The following is a 21,614-nucleotide window of genomic DNA, read 5'->3' on the forward strand; positions in this document are numbered from 1 at the left end:
GTCCGTGGATTGGTCAATTTGGACCAAACCACGGACTTAACGTAACGGCTCTGCGGATTGGTCCATTTGGACCAATGGGTATGGACACGTCACTGTACCCAGGAAGAAAAAGAGAAATGTCGAACGAGGCGTTCTGGGGCAGCAGACAGGTCTTCCCTGTGTTAGAGTTGTACTCGCTACAGGGTGCACTTTGAGGGTTTGTGACTCTGCAGACCGTTCACATGCAGAAGAACCTTCATAACACAAGGGGACGGGTGATAACCGGAAAAGCATGACATGGGACCTTTAATGTCCGTCATGATATCAGGTTTTCATTACACTATTATCACAGCCTGAATAAGCCTGATCTTATTTTAATAAATGTACAAGATTTGAAAGATAATCAGTCAAATGTAACTATGTGTGGATTAAAGAACCTATCATCAAACATGACTTAGACTTCTTTAAGGGAAAAGTCTGGAGGTGAAGGTGGAGAGATTCTATAAAAGTGTAAAAGTTACATTTCCTGAAAGTGAAAAGCAGATGAACTATAAACAAAAAATATAGCTATTATTATGAATGATCAATACCAGAATATCTTTATACAGCACTGTATATGTTTCAAACGATCATACCTGTAGAGAACCGCCTTATTGACACCAAAGGCACCGACAATGAGATCTGAGGAAGTCAATTCAAAGAGTTAGGAAACATAATGCAAATGTAATGGTGGTCGTGTATAATGGGAGAAGTCTTCCTCACCTGGGTATCCGTTCATGTCCAGGTCTTTATTTCCTCGGAGGGAGAACCCGAAGCTGGCAGGAACCGATCCTGCAGCCCACTGACCCGAGATCACCTGAGAGGGTTTCTCCTTCAGACCCTCGGAGAAACCGTTAAAGATGTAGACGAGACCTTGCTGGTCCTCCCCGCCAAACGGACAGCTGATGGCCACGTCTGCAAGAGGACAACGTGACGAAAGACATTCGAAAGGATATTTATTATCAAAGTCAAAAGTCAACTTTATTGTCACTCTTTCTGTTTGTGTGTACAGACAGATCGAAAAACCGTTTCCCACAATCCCGAATACAAAAACAAATATATGTAAAATACGTATGCAAATATATACCTTTATACATATGCACACATTAAGACCTAAGTAAAAGCACAACAATGAGACTGAGCATTCATTTAAGATAAAAATCGACGAAAAAAATCAGAACAGGTGGAAAACGTGAGATGTTATGGGTCCAAGCCTTTTTTTAAAGCCACGCCCCTAAGTTTTCTTTTTGACAAATACATATATTTCCAGCAGCAGACATAAAAAACCGGTATATTACCGCTCAAGAAAAAGAACAATAATATAACCAATAAGTATTTAAAAAACAATTATATTTTATCTTATCCTTATGAACCTTATTTTAATTAACTTTTTATCTGTTCACATTTTTACTCTTGCTTTTTTCGTTCATATAAATATTTTTGTTATATTTAATTACATTTTAACCTTTTATAAAAACACAATTTTACATCAATGTTTATATAAATAATTTTCTATAATTGATTGCGTGTTATATTGCACATGCTTACGTGAATTTCCTACGTGTATATAAATATTATTATTATTAGTTTTATTGTATTTTATTTAAAATTGTGACATAAACCCAAATTCCCCACGGAATAAATAAAGTTTGACCAGATTTCTTTCTCTGCCTCGGCTCACTTATTTATAACGTAATTCCCAACTGGGTAAAAGTCCTGTGTGCACCATCCAAGTGTCCTTTCTGCAGGTAAGCAAGAACAACATGCTGCTTCCTAATGTCACTTATATTCTCACCATTGAAGCCGTCCTGGTTCAGATCTCCCAAAGGGGCGATGGTGCTGCCGAACCTCCCCATCACCTGGGATCCGGTCAGGTGAGGGAGGAGGAGCTCCAGCTGCTGGGCGTCTCTCTGCAGGTAAACATAGACCCGGCCCATTTCCTCCAGACGACCATCGGACCCTCGCATCATGAACATGGGAGCGCCAACCAGCAGGTCAGTCAAACTGCATTAAAGAGAAATCACACACACTGTTAACAAAGGCATCCCAACTGTAGCTGTGAACATGACAGGATGTGTGATGACCTGGAAGAGCATCAGGACTGTTTGAGGCAGATGATAGCTCTGTGATTAACATGAGGATTCAGCCTCTATGGAGAGAGACATCAAGCATGCTCATTTCTGACGTGGAGCTAATCTGAAGTAAGTAGAAAGTCAGAATTCTTACAGAAAGTCAGAATTCTTACAGAAAATCAGAATTTTGAGAGAAAATCTGATTTTTAGAGAAAGTCAGAATTTTTAGAGAAAATCAGAATTTTGAGAAAATCTGAATTTTGAGAGAAAGTCAGAATTTTGAGAGAAAGTCAGAATTTTGAGAGAAAGTCAGAATTTTTAGAGAAAATCTGAATTTTGAGAGAAAGTCAGAATTTTCAGATTTTCAGAAAAACGCCAACATTTTGAGAAAAAAAACTCAGTATTTCGTACATGACAGCAGGATGTATGATTAGCTACAAGAACTGTCATTCCTCCATCTTGTGACTGTGTAACTCCCTCTCTTGGATGCTCTGTATGTGATGACTACTTCCATTCTGGAGAGGATCACAGACACACGGATCCTGAGGCTGAAGCTCAAGCCGGTGGCGAGTGATATTTTTCTAACAGAAACTCATTCATACACATCGACGCCTGTAATGAGATGTTGGTGGCGTCCGATCTAGACACCGCTGGATAATTATCTGAGAATAAAGAGAAAACAGACGACTCACCCATCACTGTTGATATCCGTCGTTGCCACTGTGTACCCAAAATATGATCCAATCTGAGAAGAAAAAGAGAATCCACGACTTTAATGAATGAAAATCTAACCATCAAAAGTCACTAAAGAGGCTCTATTCTGCTTTTAAGGGGATTCCTTCTCCTGCAGTGTGCTATATAGGTTTTTGTGCATGTAAGTGGTCTGCAGAGGCTAACATCCCTGTGTTCCCACTAGTCACTATGTAGCAGGAAAGGACTCTTTAAAGTAGAGACACTACATACTGATATACACCTGAACATCAGCAGGAGAGGACTCTTTAAAGTAGAGACACTACATACTGATATACACCTGAACATCAGCAGGAGGGACTCTTTAAAGTAGAGGCACTACATACTGATATACACCTGGACATCAGCAGGAGAGGACTCTTTAAAGTAGAGACACTACATACTGATATGCACCTGAACATCAGCAGGAGAGGACTCTTTAAAGTAGAGGCACTACATACTGATATACACCTGGACATCAGCAGGAGAGGACTCTTTAAAGTAGAGACACTACATACTGATATACACCTGAACATCAGCAGGAGAGGACTCTTTAAAGTAGAGACACTACATACTGATATACACCTGAACATCAGCAGGAGAGGACTCTTTAAAGTAGAGACACTACATACTGATATACACCTGAACATCAGCAGGAGAGGACTCTTTAAAGTAGACACTACATACTGATATACACCTGAACATCAGCAGGAGAGGACTCTTTAAAGTAGACACACTACATACTGATATACACCTGAACATCAGCAGGAGAGGACTCTTTAAAGTAGAGACACTACATACTGATATTACCAGTACATCATCAGGAGAGGACTCTTTAAAGTAGAGACACTACATACTGATATCACCTGAACATCAGCAGGAGAGGACTCTTTAAAGTAGAGACACTACATACTGATACATACCTGAACATCAGCAGGAGAGGACTCTTTAAAGTAGAGACACTACATACTGATACACCTGAACATCAGCAGGAGAGGACTCTTTAAAGTAGAGACACTACATACTGATATACACCTGACATCAGCAGGAGAGGACTTTTAAAGTAGAGACACTACATACTGATATACACCTGAACATCAGCAGGAGAGGACTCTTTAAAGTAGAGACACTACATACTGATATACACCTGAACATCAGCAGAATACGGCCTCTTAATATACGTACACAGCAGGAATATCTGGCTAGATAATCTCTTAAAACCATAATAAATCATAGCTATGTCGACGATATTCAGAAGGGTAATCCCCCTGATTCTCGTGGCATAAGATAACACAAAACAATCATACTACTACAATCTTGATTTCTGTGTTACTAGAAAAAGAAAGCTGTAGTAAACGAAACATGAAAGCCTGATGGATTTTACAGCGCAGCCTTTGTTCCAGGTCAGTTTAATTTTCGGAGTTTCTCTGTCTCTGAACCTTGAGTTTAAAAAGCACACTGAGTGTCGGGCCGTCTGAATCGCAACTGCACTCGTGATTATAGTATTCGCCGAGTCAATCACTGTTTAAATGAGCTCGGAGCCCTTTCTATTCCCAGAACCATTTGCACAAATTGCCACTTCACTTTCCCCCCGAATAATTGAGATGGACTGCAAACCACGAAACAGACCCAGATCTAAGAGAACACTGTAAAGCAGTGTCAAACTCAATTTCATCGCGGGCCCCATCCGTATAAAGGTTGCACTCAAAGGGCCGGTTGTAACTATATAAACATATATAAATATATAGATAAAATAAATGTATTATATTACATTATTGCCTCTGAATTGGATTATTATCGGATAGGATAATAACTTATAATTAACTACGTCTGAAAGCAGAAGTCCAGGGCAAATAACTGCAAGTCTCTTCAGTTCGCATGCCACAAAACGAGATGCTTGTGGGACATGTAGTTTATGGGCAACCTGCTTCTGTATAGTGGCATGTAACCGTATAATAAACGTATTATATTCTTTGCAAGCTCTTGCGGGGCCACATAAAATGAAGCCGCGGGCCGGTTTTGGCCCCCGGGCCTTGAGTTTGACACCCCTGCTGTAAAGGAAGAGCTCTGAGCAGGATTCGAGCCACGAAAACAACACTATTCAGTGTGCTTAAAATACACGGCTTTATTGAGTTAGTCTATCGATATGAGATGTGAAGGAGTCTTTATTTCTGATAGGAGCGACTCACCTGTTCGCCTGTGAAGTTCATGATGGTCTTCAGATCGGTACCGTTCAGAATCGACACCTGCAACACAGAAGCCACATATGGTCTTTTTTTTAACAGGCTATTATATAAACACCGTCTGTGGTTTAGGATTCACTGCGATAATAAGTCTAACTGTGAACACACGGGGGGCTGACTTCTTTCTCTCTATTGATCGATGATCCTCTTTCTTACCAATCCATAAAGCTTGAGTCCTTTGAACACCGGCCACGATATCTGAGAGAGATGAAGCAAAGATTTAGGAGACAAAACAACCACTTGGAGCTCGAAGATTGTGTAAAATATTCTACTTTATGTTCACGTCCAGCTGGAGTATTTTCTCTTCTAGTGCCAGCAGTTTTTACGTTTTTGTTCCTATACGCTTCATATACCTTTGGGCTGTGAGCGTGCATACCCAATTAATTTCATTGGCTTACCTTCCACCTGATCACCGCTGAATTCCCCAACAGCGATAGAGTAGCCTGTGGACCAGAAGTCAGACATAAGGCTATGTAAATACAGATATGTGCGGGGGGGGGTTAACACGAAGAGAATTCAACAGAGCCAGGGTTTCCTTGATTTAGCTGGCTCTGATAGGAAGAGCTGAGAATATGTAACGCTCATAGATTAAATATAAAATCATGGTATTGCCAAATAATTGTTTCCCCCAGAATTCTTAGTTTTTTCTCAAAATTTGCCTTTTTCTCAAAATGTGGACGTCTTCTCAAAAAGTGGACGTCTTCTCAAAATGTAGACATTTCTCAAAATGTGGACGTTTTCTCAAAATGTGGACTTTTTCTTAAATTCCACTTTCTCAAAATTCAGAATTTTCTTAGAAATGTGACTTTTTTCAGAATCCAGACTTTGCTCAAAATTGACTTTTTCTCAAATTGTTGACGTCTTCTCAAAATGTGGAAATGTTCTCAATGTGGACATTTTCTCAAAATGTTGACGTTTTCTTAAAATTCCCACTTTCTCAAAATTCAGAATTTTTCTTAGAAATTTGACTTTTTTTCGCTGAATCCAGACTTTTGCTCGAAATTTGACTTTTTCTAAAAATTCTGACGTCTTCTCAAAATGTTGACGTCTTCTCAAAATGTGGAAATGTTCTCAATGTGGACATTTCTCAAAATGTTGACGTCTTCTCAAAAAGTGGACGTCTTCTCAAAAAGTGGACGTCTTCTCAATTTTGACTTTTTCTTCAAAACGTTGACTTTTTCTTAAAATTCCCACTTTCTCAAAATTCAGGATTTTCTTAGAAATGTGTCTTTTTTTCGCTGAATCCAGACTTTTGCTCAAAATTCTGACATCTCCTCAAATTTTCTTTTCTCAAATGTTCCAACTTTTTTTCAGAATTCAGACTTTTTCTCACAGTTGAGAACTTTTTTCAAAATGAAGGCTTGTTCTCTTTCTACCACTAATCAGGCTTCACCCCCCTCAGACATCACAGGGTTAAATGAGCCTCACCTTGGTAGCTGTCGTCGTGCTCGGACTTCACCTGTCTGGTCTGCTTCTGGCCCTCCACAGACTGCATGAAATACCCAGGGTAATACGCTTTGATAATGTCCTCTTTAGCTGCCGAGATAACCTGACCTAGAAATACCACAAATACAGAGACATCAAATTTAACTTGGCAGGACATTTTGAGGCTTTGCAGATCTCCACGTGGGTTTTATTGGTATTTCCTACGCACCCTGCCAGAAGTAGCTGCCGGGCCCTCCTAACACCACTTTGCCATCCTGAAAGACAAAGCCGTACAATTACTAAACTGGAAGAGGAAAAAGATTACCCCAAAAACTTCAGAATCAAAATCGCTTTATTCGTCCCACATTTCATATTTAATAATCCATTCGTTGCACAATTAATGTATATATAATATCCTGCTTTATATTTTCTTACTGTACATTTGTATTTCCACATGTATATATTTTAACTTTTTAATGATATTTTATTTCAGAAATATTTTGGATTGTTTATTTCTAGAGTTTTAATTTTTCTTATGTACATTACCTTGTCTTTTTATGCTGCTGCATGCAAACATTTCCCAAATTGGGATCAATAAAGTACTTCTTATCTTAACTTTTCTCATCTTATCTTATCTTATCTTAACTTACAAAATACACATCCTGTAACAGTTCTGAGGATTTAGCAGCCAGGTATATATTGCACAGTATTGCCCATATAACAGGAATAGGAGTTGTTACCGTGGTGAAGTCAGCACTGAAGCCGCCCTGACAGTAACCCTGTCCCACCGCGTCACTGATCTCTGCAACACAGAACAATTTATAACATTTACTACAACCCTATTTATTGTTTGCCAGACAGCCTGAGTTCTTTGCATGCTTTTTTCTTTTTTAAAGTTTCAGCTTCACGAAACAGACATTTTCACGTTGTGTAAGCTGTATCTACATTGTGCATACAGGGAAAGAAATGACGAAGAAAAAGAGAGAGATAGGAACAAAAAATATATAATAATAATAAATAAAAAAATAGGAAATGTTTTTGAAAAAAGTAGACGATCTAAATAAATAAATAATAATAAATAAATAATAATAACAATTGAATGAATGTAATATAATTTAATACAAATGCATGCTTTTTTGAGCTGTCTTTCTGATATTGAAATTTGGTACGCAAAAAACACGATAGATTAAAAAGCAAAAAGACAGAAAATAGTGTTTGTTAGTCTCTCCAAGCAAATTGAATCACACGTTACAGATCCGTTTTTAGACTTGGATCTAAATTTAATCAGCTACTTTAACTAGGTCACAAAGACATCTTATTTTTTTCAGGAGAGGACTCTTTAAATTAAGGACACTACATACTGATATACACCTGAACATCAGCAGGAGAGGACTCTTTAAAGTAGAGACACTACATACTGATATACACCTGAACATCAGCAGGAGAGGACTCTTTAAAGTAGAGACACTACATACTGAGATACACCTGAACATCAGCAGGAGAGGACCTTTAAAGTAAGACCACTACATACTGATATACACCTGAACATCAGCAGGAGAGGACTCTTTAAGTAGAGACACTACATACTGATATACACCTGAACATCAGCAGGAGAGGACTCTTTAAAGTAGAGACACTACATACTGATATACACCTGAACATCAGCAGGAGGGGACTCTTTAAAGATGAATCAAAGAGACAGTTACCTGTGCGGCAGGGTGCAAATTCCACAAATTTGGTGAAGTTTTGCACTGAGAGGTAGCAGGTTCCTGTGGCGTCAGAACGGGGGTAATCTTTTTCCGTCCTCCAGGAGTAGAGAGGGGCACAAGCCTGGGGGAGGAGGAGGGGAGAAAGAGGGAGGGAAGAGATTAATGTGGTGAACTTTTAAGTGGGAGGCAAGGAAAGGCAAGTTTATTTATATAGGACCTTTCAACACAAGGCAATTCAAAGTGCTTTACAAAAATGAAAGACATGAAGACTAAAGCATTAAAGGTCCCCTATTATACTGTTTTTCATTAATATATCACAGGTCTCAGACAGAGCCTGTCTCTGATTGGCTGAAATACCAAACAGATCATTGCAGCATTACCCATAATCCCCTCTGTTTCAGCCCTGTTTCCAAAGTGCTGATTCTCTGTCTGTTACTTTAGATGAAAATAAGGAGCCCCTCCCCACGCCCCTCGGAGAGACATTTGGTTACAAAGAACTCAATGGTGCTCTAGGAGAGATTCAGGTGATAAGGGGGGGGGGGGGGGGGTTACCTTGGTTGCTGATTGGCTAATGGTTACACAAGACAAAACATCGTTATGACATCATCAAGTTACCACAATCTGATCAGCTCATTTTCAGACAGGTTTTTATAGGAATGGATTAAAAAGAGAGAGAATCTTTGTTCCTGAAACTTTCAGAGTCTCTTTCCACAGAGGGGACACATGTTGATGTAGAAGAGACATGAAGAAGAGGGGACACATGGTGATGTAGAAGAGACATGAAGAAGAGGGGACACATGTTGATGTAGAAGAGAAGTGAAGAAGAGGGGGGACATGTTGATGAAGAAGAGACATGGAGAAGAGGGGACACATGTTGATGTAGAATAGACATGAAGAAGAGGGGACACATGTTGATGTAGAAGAGACATGAAGAAGAGGGGACACATGGTGATGTAGAAGAGACATGAAGAAGAGGGGACCAATGTTGATGTAGAAGAGACATGAAGAAGAGGGGACACATGTTGATGTAGAAGAGACATGAGAAGAGGGGGACACATGTTGATGTAGAAGAGAATGAAGAAGACGGGGAACATGTTGGTGTAGAAGAGACATGGAGAAGAGGGGACACATGTTGATGTTAGAAGAGACATGAAGAAGAGGGGACACATGTTGGTGTAGAAGAGACATGAAGAAGAGGCGACACATGTTGGGTGTAAGAAGAGACATGGAGAAGAGGGGAACACATGTTGATGTAGAAGAGACATGAAGAAGAGGGGACACATGTTTGATGTAGAAAGAGACCATGAAGAAGAGGGGGGGACATGTTGATGAAGAAGGAGGGGACACATGTTGATGTAGAAGAGACATGAAGAAGAGGGGACACATGTTTGATGTAGAAGAGACATGAAGAAGAGGGGACACATGTTGATGTAGAAGAGACATGAAGAAGAGGGGACAAATGCTGATGAAGAAGAGACATGAAGAAGAGGGGACACATGTTGATGAAGAAGAGACATGAAGAAGAGGGGACACATGTTGATGTAGAAGAGACATGAAGAAGAGGGGGGACATGTTGATGTAGAAGAGACATGAAGAAGAGGGGACACATGTTGTGATGTCGAAGAGGGGACACATGTTGATGTAGAAGAGAATGAAGCAGAGAGGATTTTGCATAACAGGTGACCGTTAAACAAATGTTGGAGAGATGTTTTTTCCAGTTGCAACATCACAGCGCTGAACTCAGGAGGAGGTCAGCGCTACAAATCTGGATCACGGTAACACCGTAACTCAACCCGCTAACCTCGGAGCAAACCAACACACTTTGAAGTAAGTCAGGGGGGGCACTAAACATCTCTTTACGGCGGGTGAGGTGAGAACTGCACCCAAGTGACAAGTTCAGAGACGCTAATCTGTGAGACACATTTCGAATAAAGAACTTTCTGGGTGATAAAGCAATATATTCAGTCTTTCTCTCCTGGTGCCAAAGATTGAGCAACCAGTCAAAATGAACTTGATTGTTTACTTCTAATATATTCAATTTTATAATTATGTATTAATCTCTTCTCTTTTTTAGACGATTGTATTTTTATTTATCTATTTACTTGTGTTTATAAACTTTATATATTATAACAGGTGTTTGACTAATTTCTCCCTTGGATAAATACTGATTGATTGATTGATTGATTGATTGATTGATTGATTGATTGATTGATTGATTGATTGATAGTTTATAGCTCATGATGGAAAGGACCAGGCACTAGAAAGTCTTGTTTTCCCCATTACTGAAAAATAAATAATAATTCACAGCTGCGTACAAACCTATAGAAACATGAAAACTAAAATATGTCAAACACAACACACATGCATCAGCGAAACAGAATACCTGACATCTTCATGTGTCTGATTAATCTTTCTTTAGAATATGTATGGTAGTAGTTGAAGCTAAGGTACTAGCGCCTCGAATGGTTTAATAACTCCAAGGAGAACGTTTCTCACAGTCTTCACTGAACTGAAATAATAACAGCAGGTATTGTTTCTGCAGATCTGAAACTTAACTCCTTCCACTCCCATCCCCCACAATCCTCTCTGAGAGGGTCTTCTTACCAGGATGGTGTCTCCGTGAGAACGAACAGTGGCTCCGAACCACTGGTGGGACTTAAAATCGATCTGATGTGCAGTGTTGTTCAGCAACGCGGTGCGATCACCTGGGGGAGAAACACAAGAAAGAGACACTTAGTGATATGATGAAACATCCCTCCCACGCCGATAGACGAACCCGCTTCAACACGTGTATTCGGTTTATTCACGGCATTCATTTTGGTTATTCTACAGTATTGTTGTTTTACAGTTATTTGTTAATGTAACCCAATTTGTGTTTCTTTGAAATTGAAAAGGATATTGTATTGTGTTCGTTACTTTCGTTGCAGTTGTAATCGCCTATGTCAGGGGTCGGCAACCCGCGGCCCACGGCCCTTTAGCCCTCTGCTCTGGCTCCCTTGAGCTTAGACAAAAATAAGAAGGAAATAAAAATAAAAGTATTTGTAGGACTATTTATATTTTGTTGGATGGTTGAAAATGTTTCGTATGTTGTATTTTGAGGTGATACTGTGACACCATAAATAAAAAAACAAAACGTTTTTAAATTAGGGTCAACTAAAATATGCGTCACAAATCCTGCTCCGGTCCCCGCGAGCGCCTTTTCTTGGAGGCGAATACCTGACCCCCGCTCGACGAGCGAACTATGATAAATCAAGAAAGTACCGGAGGAACACAGGATTTAATTCTGCGTGACAGTTGTCTGCTTTCACAGCAAACGATGCTGGTTTACCGGGATGTCTGATATGTAGAGAGAAGTTGTCAACGGTGGTGCAGCCTTTACGAGGGAGAGGAAGCCAGCTGACGATCGTCAGTCATAATTCAATGGGGTATGTCATTTATTTCAGAAAACACTTTTTGTTATATTCCATGGAAAGCTCTTAACGTCCCGATAGCAATGAATATATTAAATGCTTTGACAATAAATACATACAAAAATTAATCTCTGGAAGCCGTAGCGCTGTAAAAAGCACGACCAATCATCTGAACCGGCCCGGCTAAAGTAACTGGATGGCCTACCTGCCTGTCAGCCTTCCATCTGGGCACAACTTATCTCGTGCCCTCATTGGTCATGTGCGCGTTCGTGTGTGTTGGAGGAGGGGCTCTGTAAGAAAGTCTGAAGGAAGAGGCATATTTTTTCCGGTTGTGTATTTTCAAATTCTAGCGCACTCGAGCTGGTTTCTCCATTCTTACCTCCCCTACCGTTAACTCTTTTTAGGGTGCAGCTATATGTTTTATTTATTTCAAAGTGGGCCCATTTAATAATATTTGTTTCCCCTTCAAATGTGCAGAGGACTCCCCAAGTGCTGTGTTTAATTTATTTTAAATTAGTCCTGTGTATTATTTTTAATTCTCCTTATAAAAGTTCTTTGTTTCTTATTAGAGGTTAACAGTTTTATATCATGTAATACATAGCCTAATAAATGCAAAACAACTGTAGTTTTTGTCTGATATAACAATACAAAACTATGAAATATGTTTTGCGGCTCCAGACAAAACATTTTTTTGGAAAAAAGGAGCGAAATGGCTCTTTTGGTCAAAAAGGTTGCAGACCCCTGGCCTATGTCTTAAGTGTAATTTGGCTTGTCTTCCTATTTTCTATGGAAATGCTTTTATTTTGAAGGAGAGCGCTGTTGACAGGAAGTTGTTGTTGCTATGGAAACAACTTGACTGAGATTAACGGAGAAAAGTCATATCTACATATAAAGACGGAGAAAGTAAACGATAAAGTGTATAGTTAAGTGTTATCACCCCCCCCCCCCCCCCGAAGAGGCACAAGCTCTCACGTTGATATTGGAGATTTCAATAAATACAACAAAAAACGGGAAAAAAACGAATATCCGAATAACGAAGTTGAAACCCCAATAGCACTCCAACGAACGAATATTCCGATATTCAGGTACAGCCGTACTAGTTACGAAACTAGGAGGAACTAAGGAGGAAAGGATTATTAAATATAAAATGTAATATAAATGTAAAATGTACAGTGTGGAAGATGTGTTTGCAAATAAACGTATTTGATCAGATAAGAAGTACTTTATTGATCCCAATGTGGGAACTGTTTGCGTTGCAGCAGCATAAAAAGACATGGCATTGTACAATACAAATTAAAAGAACACAAATAAACAAGAAAGTAGAAAATATACATTTACAAACTAACAATAACAAGATATAAACAACCCCCTGTTTCCTTATGTAATGTACATCTGACACTGGACTTTGCATGGTATGTGTTCAGGCGATCCTGGTTTTCTTTTAGCTTAACCTCTGACCTCTCGCTCTGTTCGACCACCTGGCAGCTCTGACTGCAGCAGGTGACATGACAGATGGTGCTGGGAGTCAGATTTAAGAACAACTTGATCGGAAAACAGATGCTACGTCTGCGCTGCGATGGACGGAGAGGGAAATGCAAACAAATCGATTGGGCAGGGAGTCACATCCGTCTCACGCAGCTCAAACACACACACCGAGGGATTCAGCTGACATCTGTGAGCGGAGTGCAAAAGTGAGGTCAAGAGCATCTGAAAGTCTTCCACTTAACCCTCTGCAGTTCCTCAATCCCCCATCAAACCAAAACTGACACTGAAAACTGCTTCCCCTCTAAAATACAGCAGATTGTGTAGAAGTCTATGTATGAGAAAATCTTCCTACTACTTTCTTGATCCAATTTCTTCAAAGCGTAGTCCATGAAACCCAATGGGTGACGTCACAGTGACTATGCCCATGAAAAGGGAGCAAGGATATGTCCTCGAAATGTCATCCTCGTACTTCATTTGATTCATTTCGTAGCACTACGTGGTCCTTCTTGTTTACTTTCAATGGTCAAACGACATGCATAATGCATATTTTAATTGCGATTATGGCTTGCAACGATTACGAAAACAACGTAATCAAAATAAAACGATTATTTTTTTATTATTATTACTTTTTTTTTTTTTTAAATAATCTTTTTTTTTTTCTTCAGTTGAATTATACTTAAAGTTCAGGGTAATCAACTGTTAAAACATACTGTTCAAAATGTTTTCTCCAATAACTGGATGTTTTCAAAGTCAATGAATAATCGCATTTACAATTATTGACCCGAATAATCGAGATTATGATTGTTGCCATAATGGAGCAGCCCTAGCGTAGACTGAGGGCTGAATCTGCCAGAGATCATGACCTGAGAGCATGTGAGGAGATCCGGATGTGCCTCAGGCCTCCTTCTTTATATCTCCTCTCTCCTCTCTCCTCTCTCCTCTCTCCTCCTCACAATCCAAGGAAAACACTCTCTGTCCAGCCCGGCTTCCTCACAGAAACCCCTCACTCATCTCTGTTTTCACATACACTTTTCTCTGTTTTCATTTTCAATATTATCTCCATCTTACTATCAGTTCTCTTGCACGACCTCGCCCTGGTTGCCATTAATACAACGCCCTACCGCTCCTTTTCCTTCAGTAGAGTACAGCTCCCCCTCACCGGAGACAGTTAGCAGAAGTGTTTTTAATAACATAACTCTCTTTCTGCTTATCCTCCAACACTGGGGTTTCCTGCTGACGTCACTCACCGTCGAGTCCTTGCCTCATTGTGGTCAGAAGTGTGAAAGTAAGTGCTTTATCCAAACAGTGGCATGCCCTCAAACTGCTCCTTATTAGCATGTTGCTTACCTAATCCGCCTCAGCCGCACAGTACTTTCTCTTTCAGCTTACACTTCCCTTGTATTTTCATAACTCGGGGTCTTTGTTTGGATAAGGTTAATGTAAAAGCCACCAGGGGAAGGTAAGGAGCTGAACAGTGACTTGAGTTATGTTTCCAAAAAAAGAACTTTTACACGTGCACTGCAGCCCTGAAACTATTCAAGACATGACCCAGAGGAGCTGGATGTAACAATCATTGTGACCGGACATTTAAACGGACTACCAGACCCAAGCACAAACTTGGCGAGTTGATGACAATTTATTTGTGGCTAGCGTGATACAACCCAGTCTCACGGCATTTCGTGTTATAGTCACGACATTTAATCTATTGAACACGAATCAATAGATTAAATGCCGTGACTATAACACGAAATGCCGTGAGACTGGGTTGCGTGATACCGTAAGAAAATAAACATTGGGTAAAGATTCAAAGGTTTTATTGTCCTTTGCACATAAGCTACAGTGTAGAAATGGCAAAGCAATTCTTCTGACCTGAGCTCCTCCAACAATGCAACATATATAATAAAATACAAAGTAAGAGGGTAAGAGGTTAGGGTTATCTGATGAAACTTAAACTTTTTCATTCCAAGGACACGTAACCAATAAAAAAACACTCGCGGACCACCTAACTCCACAAATATCAAAAAACACATCGTTTTTCTAGAACAGATTACAAATCGCCTGAAAATGGTACAAACAAGTGGCAACCTGTGTGATGAAGGTGTTGCGCTGGGCTATATCATGCAATCGGAAGTGAAACTTAACCTCGCTCCATTGCGGAGATATTCCCGCGAGAGTGCGGAAAACTGAAATGTATTTATTTATTTCAAATGTGAAATGTTACCAATATACTCACGGACCACTAGGGGGCGCTCACGGACCGCCAGTGGTCCGCGGACCACACTTTGAGAAGCACTGCTATAGACACATAGATTCAGGATCTTCTATCTATAAGGGCTGACACATTCGAAAGGAACAGCAAGACACTTGGTTGTTTTTAACCAATTGAACGGGCTACTTTTCCACTTTGTAATCTTATCCATATTTGAGCAGCACTTATGTCACATGTCGACATACGAATACGTCTCTTGGTGCCATTGTCTAATCCCAATAAAAAGTCTGCCATTTCGTATTTAGCGTGATTCTTTTTTGTTGTAATTTCAAGAACTTCTCGTGAAGATGTAATCCAATGGACTTCACATTTTATCAGTATCTTCTAAAGACTTTGAAAAGTTATTAAAAGCGTTCTGTTACATGGAACAACCTAGCCATGGGGTTGCCGCATATTTTGTACGCCCGCCATGAAATTCGCTGTAACTGCTATTAGCTGTAGCTCGTATCCCTCTTGCATTTTCCACTACCTAAATAAAAGTGACCGGCACATCTGAACCTCCTGTAGTGTGGAGCAGATCCTCAACCCTTTATCTGAGGTTCATATGAGAAAAAACAGCTTGAGTGAACCTCAAGAAGCTGCAATAAGTCCTCGTGGAATTCTTACTGCACAACTTTGATCCGACCATGTAAACGAGAGTACGGCCTCAATAAGTTCTCACATGGCAGGATTCGTTCTAGCTTTAGTTCTGTGTCACCATAACAGGCGATGAAACGCTCCGTGTCTCCACCGAGGCCTCGAAGAACATTTGAGAAGAGATTGAGAGGCGAGCTAGAGGGAGGGGACACAACAACACGTCATGTGACCGACAGACCCTTGGGATGTAGGTTAGAGCGGCTGCTGGGATCTCCAGGGAGCAGCAGTGCATTGTGGGGGTCTTATATAGCCTTTGAACTGTGTGTGAGACGACAGCCATTAGTGGCATTGTGTGTGTGTGTGTGTGTGTGTGTGTGTGTGGTGTGTGTGTGTGTGTGTGTGTGTGTGTGTGTGTGTGTGTGTGTGTGTGTGTGTGTGTGTGTGTGTGTGTGTGTGTGTGTGTGTGTGTGTGGTGTGGTGTGTGTGTGTGTGTGTGTGTGTGTGTGTGTGTGTGTGGTGTGTGGTGTGTGTGTGTGTGTGTATATATAAGACAAATGGCCGAATTCACTCATCACATCAGCTGCTCCTGGGGGACACACAGCTCTGGTTTCTCCCCACTTGTACATATCATATTCTATTTACATGTATTTAGACTTCTTGCACTATTTTTTAGTAGTTTATTATATAACTAGTTGCATTGTTGGAGGAGCTCAGGTCAGAAGAATTTCATTGCCATTCCTACACTGTGGATTGTGTGCATATGACATTAAAACCGTTGAATCTTTTCTTTCCTACCCCTCCCTCCTTCCCATCCTGTATGTGCCCTCCTAACATCCTCCCTCCACTTAGATCCATAGGCCGGCTCTTATCTCAATGCAAGAGGAAGTAGGGTGGGACGGGGGGGGCTTTTCTAGCCACTTTGACCCAATTAGTGAGGCTAATTAAGAGGGTCTGTGGGTCAGAGCTCAAACTCACCGACAGACCTCTGACACCACTTTATGGTCAAAAACAGACGACGTACCGATACCCGAGGAGACAGCAATCCTTTAACGGGAGAGGGTCCACAAAGCATATTTCACCGGCAGAAAAGAAGGGCGTTTATTGAAAGGCATTGTCTTTTTCTATGGCAACACTACAGCCATGTTGCTACTCAAAAGGGCGGGAACCTAAAACCCGTACAGAACAATCATAAAGTGGAGATTATCCTGCTGAACATAACGTGAAAGTATCATAAACGTTTATCTTATAAGGAGAAGTCCCATTGGACCAGGGAGATGCTGCCTTCAGGGTCCGCCTACAGTACGTAATTCCTGCACTTCTCTATAGGGTTCGGGATCTCTCTTCCCTGTAATCGTGACATATTAACAGCTTTTAGAATGGAGAGGTCTTAGCGCTCCCTGCCAGGACTTCTCAATGTTTTCTAAACCACGTTGACACTATCATGTGAATTGCATGTACCCCAATTTAAGTTAGAAGCTACTTTCTGCAGTTGAAATGCCAAAAAGTCAGTATTTCTACAGTCGGAGCGGGCTATTGTGTATTTAAAATTAGCACAAATGGTAGAATGGCACTAGCGACTCACTGAAAGGTCAGAAACTTTTTAAAAAGGACACGTCGTGATGAGCTTTTTATCTAAGCGGCCAGATACGCTCACTTATCTTGGGAATAATAATTTATAGAATATCTTGTCACGGTCTGTCCGTGTTGTGTTTCGTCTGTCTCTGGTTTCCTGTTCGATTTTGAAAAGTGTTCACCCCCTGTCTTGTCTGTTGATTCCTGTCTCTGGCCGTTTCTCAATCTCGAGGATACTGGCTTCCAAGCCAATATTTCAAGGATGCTATGTCATCGAGTGCCGCCGAAGGACTGTTCCAATCTCCAGCATACTTGGAATTCCACCGAGGCCGCGTCCTTGGTTTGGGGGAAATTTCGAGGCTGCACATGGGTAGACTTCGCGACCTTAAAATCCCCACAATGCTTTGCGCTCGGACCAATTTCAAAAACCCTTGCGGAGAATGGCTGAACCGACACAGCACACATTGAAATGTAAGTATGTAGTGGCGTAGAACATGTGTTGGTAAATATGTGACTTTGTTACATTTGTTTGTTATCACTAAAAATGTGTTCCGTGAAAGTAAAGCAAGTTCATAATTAGATAGGTATTTATTTTCCGTACAGTTTATGTTGAAACAGTTAGAGAGAGTGGCACACTTGTTAGCCTGTTCCATTCTTCTTCGTTTTCCGAAGCCGTGGCTTGGAAGCATACTGGCTTCGTTTCTGAAGGAAGTGACTTGGAAGTACGCGACTACCAAGCCAGCATCCTTATTCGTCGTGATTGAGAAACGGCCTCTGTGTTTTCCCTCCTGTGTCTGATTTCCCGATTGTGTGCACCTGGTGCCCCCGTGTTTTCTCCTCCCTCCTCACCCGTGTCTTGTTGGATCCTTGTTGTTGTTGTTGTTGTTGTTGTTGGTCTTGACCGTGTTCACGGGAAGAGTTCTGTTTTTTAGTTAACCTTGAAATAGAGGTATTTTCTGTTTAAATCTGCGTTTGGGTCGTGCCTGCTTCACTCAACCCTGACAGATGTTGTCGCTCGGCGTTACTCAATCATTCAAAGCAGAGAAAAACATCCGACTGTCTCTTTGCTTCCTTCGCATCAAACTGGAATCCGTCACAGCTCCAGCAACTGAACTGCAGCACGTTAACATCAGTTTGGCCACATTTGCATGCAGATGCCCTTGTACCGAGTCCAGCGAGTCTGTCCTGATCCAGATGTCGGATCCTTCCAAAAAGAAAACGTTGAAGGACGCTCTCCGACGGCCCCTCACTGCGAGGCCTCGCACATGACATCATTCTGCCTGGCATCGAGCCAGTTCATGTTGCAAAGAAAAACAGTGGAGCAAAAGGTACCGGAGCAGCGGGGTCCAATAAAGAGAGCGTTGTTAAAGCAGGCTTATGGAACATTTCTCCTTATCGTGCATTTCAGGACAATGCATCAGGAAAGAAGCCAAAAGCAGCGCGTTAACTCTCCCCCTGTACGTGGGATGCATGCGGTTCAAACCTGAAAGCTTGCAGTCCTTCTTTAACCTTAAATGCTCCTTTCTTCTCGCTGCATTGTGCCACACGGGCTCTGACAACACACTGACACTTGAATCTATTCATTACACGTCCTCCTCGTGTTCTCCCAAACCACCTTTTCACTCGACTGGAGTCTTTTGTCCGGGCCGGCGGTGTCCGCTTCACCTTTGAATACAAACAGGACCTTTCTTTGTTTGTTTATTGCTGGTTTTATTATCTGTCCGCAGCTCCTGAGGGCAAAGCAGCTCAAACACAAGGCCTGCAGGAAGGAAAGGGATCCTTCGAGGAACCGCTTTAATGCCCCCTTATCCTTTTCATCCTCAAACACAGGGACACAAACAGGAACATGGATGCCCTACAGGTCAGTGGATGATGGGGGGGGGGCGCTGACGCCTAGTCCTCATCTGGTTCTGACTGCATGAGTGGAGAGGAAATGCTCCGATGGCTCCACAAGTGGACAGAAAAGCAGCAAACCTCAGCTATTTAGGAGATTTCAAAACACTGGCTCCAGTTTCTCAATCTCTACACAAACCAGGATGTCAGTTGCACAATTAAAATGATGGCACAGCATTCATCTTCCAAACAAAATAGGGGGATTTTTTTTTTCCACGTTTCGTTGATGTAGCTTTTTTAGTAAACATGTTTCTCTTCAAGTTGGTGAAGAAAAATATTTGCATCGTTTCTGAAGCGGCAGCGCGTTTCTCCTACTGGAAGTAGCGTTGAAGCGCATTTGCACCTTTTGGCCACCGTACGATTCCAATAGAAAGTTGCTATTGAACCAGGCAGATGCTAACTTCCATGCGTTCAATGTGTAACTTATAAAATCGTGACATATTAACAGCTTTTAGTATGGCTCAACATCTCATAACAGGAGTCTTCTCAAGTTCTTTCCCAATGTTTTCTAAATGGCAACTTAAGTGAGAACCTACTTTCTGCAGTGGAACCAGGGCTTATTTAAAATGAGCTTACCTTCACTATCAAAGTCGATGGAGTGGCAGTCTGATTGGCCGATGCTCCAGGGACAGTAGAAGACGGACCCTCCCTCGGTGACGTTGAACTGCGTCGTGTTGGCCTTCGGAGCTCCGATCACCACGCTTACACTGAAACAGAGACGAGTTTAAAGGTCACCCATTATGCACAATCCACTATTTCATGTCTTTCTACATCAACATGTGTCCCCTCTTCTCCATGTCTCTTCTACATCAACATGTGTCCCCTCTTCTTCATGTCTCTTCTACATCAACATGTGTCCCCTCTTCTTCATGTCTCTTCTACATCAACATGTGTCCCCTCTTCTTCATGTCTCCTCTACATCAGCATGTGTCCCCTCTTCTCCATGTCTCTTCTACATCAACATGTGTCCCCTCTTCTTCATGTCTCTTCTACATCAACATGTGTCCCCTCTTCTTCATGTCTCCTCTACATCAGCATGTGTCCCCTCTTCTCCATGTCTCTTCTACATCAACATGTGTCCCCTCTTCTTCATGTCTCTTCTACATCAACATGTGTCCCCTCTTCTTCATGTCTCTTCTACATCAACATGTGTCCCCTCTTCTTCATGTCTCTTCTACATCAACATGTGTCCCCTCTTCTTCATGTCTCTTCTACATCAACATGTGTCCCCTCTTCTTCACGTCTCTTCTACTTCAACATGTGTCCCCCTCTTCTTCACGTCTCTTCTACATCAGCATGTGTCCCCTCTTCTCCATGTCTCTTCTACATCAACATGTGTCCCCTCTTCTCCATGTCTCTTCTACATCAACATGTGTCCCGTCTTCTTCATGTCTCTTCCACATCAACATGTGTCCCCTCTTCTTCATGTCTCTTCTACATGTCTCTTCTACATCAACATGTGTCCCCTCTTCTTCATGTCTCTTCTACATCAACATGTGTCCCCTCTTCTTCATGTCTCTTCTACATCAACATGTGTCCCCTCTTCTTCATGTCTCTTCTACATCAACATGTGTCCCCTCTTCTACATGTCTCTTCTACATCAACATGTGTCCCCTCTTCTTCATGTCTCTTCTACATCAACATGTGTCCCCTCTTCTTCATGTCTCTTCTACATCAACATGTGTCCCCTCTGTGGAAAGAGACTCTGAAAGTTTCAGGAACAAAGATTCTCTCTCTTTTTGATCCACTTCTATAAAAACCTGTCTGAAAATGAGCTGATCAGATTTTGGCCACTTTATGATGTCATAACGATGTTTTGTCTTGTGTAACCATTAGCAACCAAGGTAACCCCCCCCTTATCACCTGAATCTCCTCTAGAGCACCATTGAGTTCTTTGTAACCAAATGTCTCTCAGAGGGGCGTGGGGGGAGGGGCTCCTTATTTTCATCTAAAGTAACAGACAGAGAATCAGCACTTTGGAAACAGGGCTGAAACAGAGGGGATTATGGGTAATGTGGCAATGATCTGTTTGGTGATTCAGCCAATCAGAGACAGGCTCTGTATATATCTGAGACCTGTACTGTATTTATGAAGAACAGTATAATAGGGGACCTTTAACCAAAGAATATGGACCTGAGTTTCTCCTCCAGAACCACTGTAGCTCGTAGCCTGGCCTTCGTTAACCAATGCATACCAGACCTCCCAGCAGACGC

General features: G+C 41.4%; 1 protein-coding gene across 1 annotated transcript in view; it reads right to left on the minus strand.

Moving 5' to 3' along the window:
• itga5 (integrin, alpha 5 (fibronectin receptor, alpha polypeptide)) overlaps nt 1–21,614 on the minus strand; it is an 82,670-nt gene that overhangs the window by 38,304 nt on the left and 22,752 nt on the right. The window contains 14 exon segments of the mRNA XM_034086392.2: nt 615–660; nt 742–933; nt 1,814–2,022; nt 2,783–2,835; nt 5,009–5,065; nt 5,219–5,243; nt 5,245–5,260; nt 5,461–5,505; nt 6,491–6,616; nt 6,717–6,762; nt 7,228–7,289; nt 8,194–8,317; nt 10,801–10,901; nt 19,978–20,108. Coding sequence (XP_033942283.1) covers nt 615–660; nt 742–933; nt 1,814–2,022; nt 2,783–2,835; nt 5,009–5,065; nt 5,219–5,243; nt 5,245–5,260; nt 5,461–5,505; nt 6,491–6,616; nt 6,717–6,762; nt 7,228–7,289; nt 8,194–8,317; nt 10,801–10,901; nt 19,978–20,108 — 1,233 coding nt within the window.

The sequence above is a fragment of the Pseudochaenichthys georgianus genome, chromosome 7 (assembly GCF_902827115.2).
Source record: "Pseudochaenichthys georgianus chromosome 7, fPseGeo1.2, whole genome shotgun sequence".
Lineage (NCBI taxonomy): Eukaryota > Metazoa > Chordata > Actinopteri > Perciformes > Channichthyidae > Pseudochaenichthys > Pseudochaenichthys georgianus.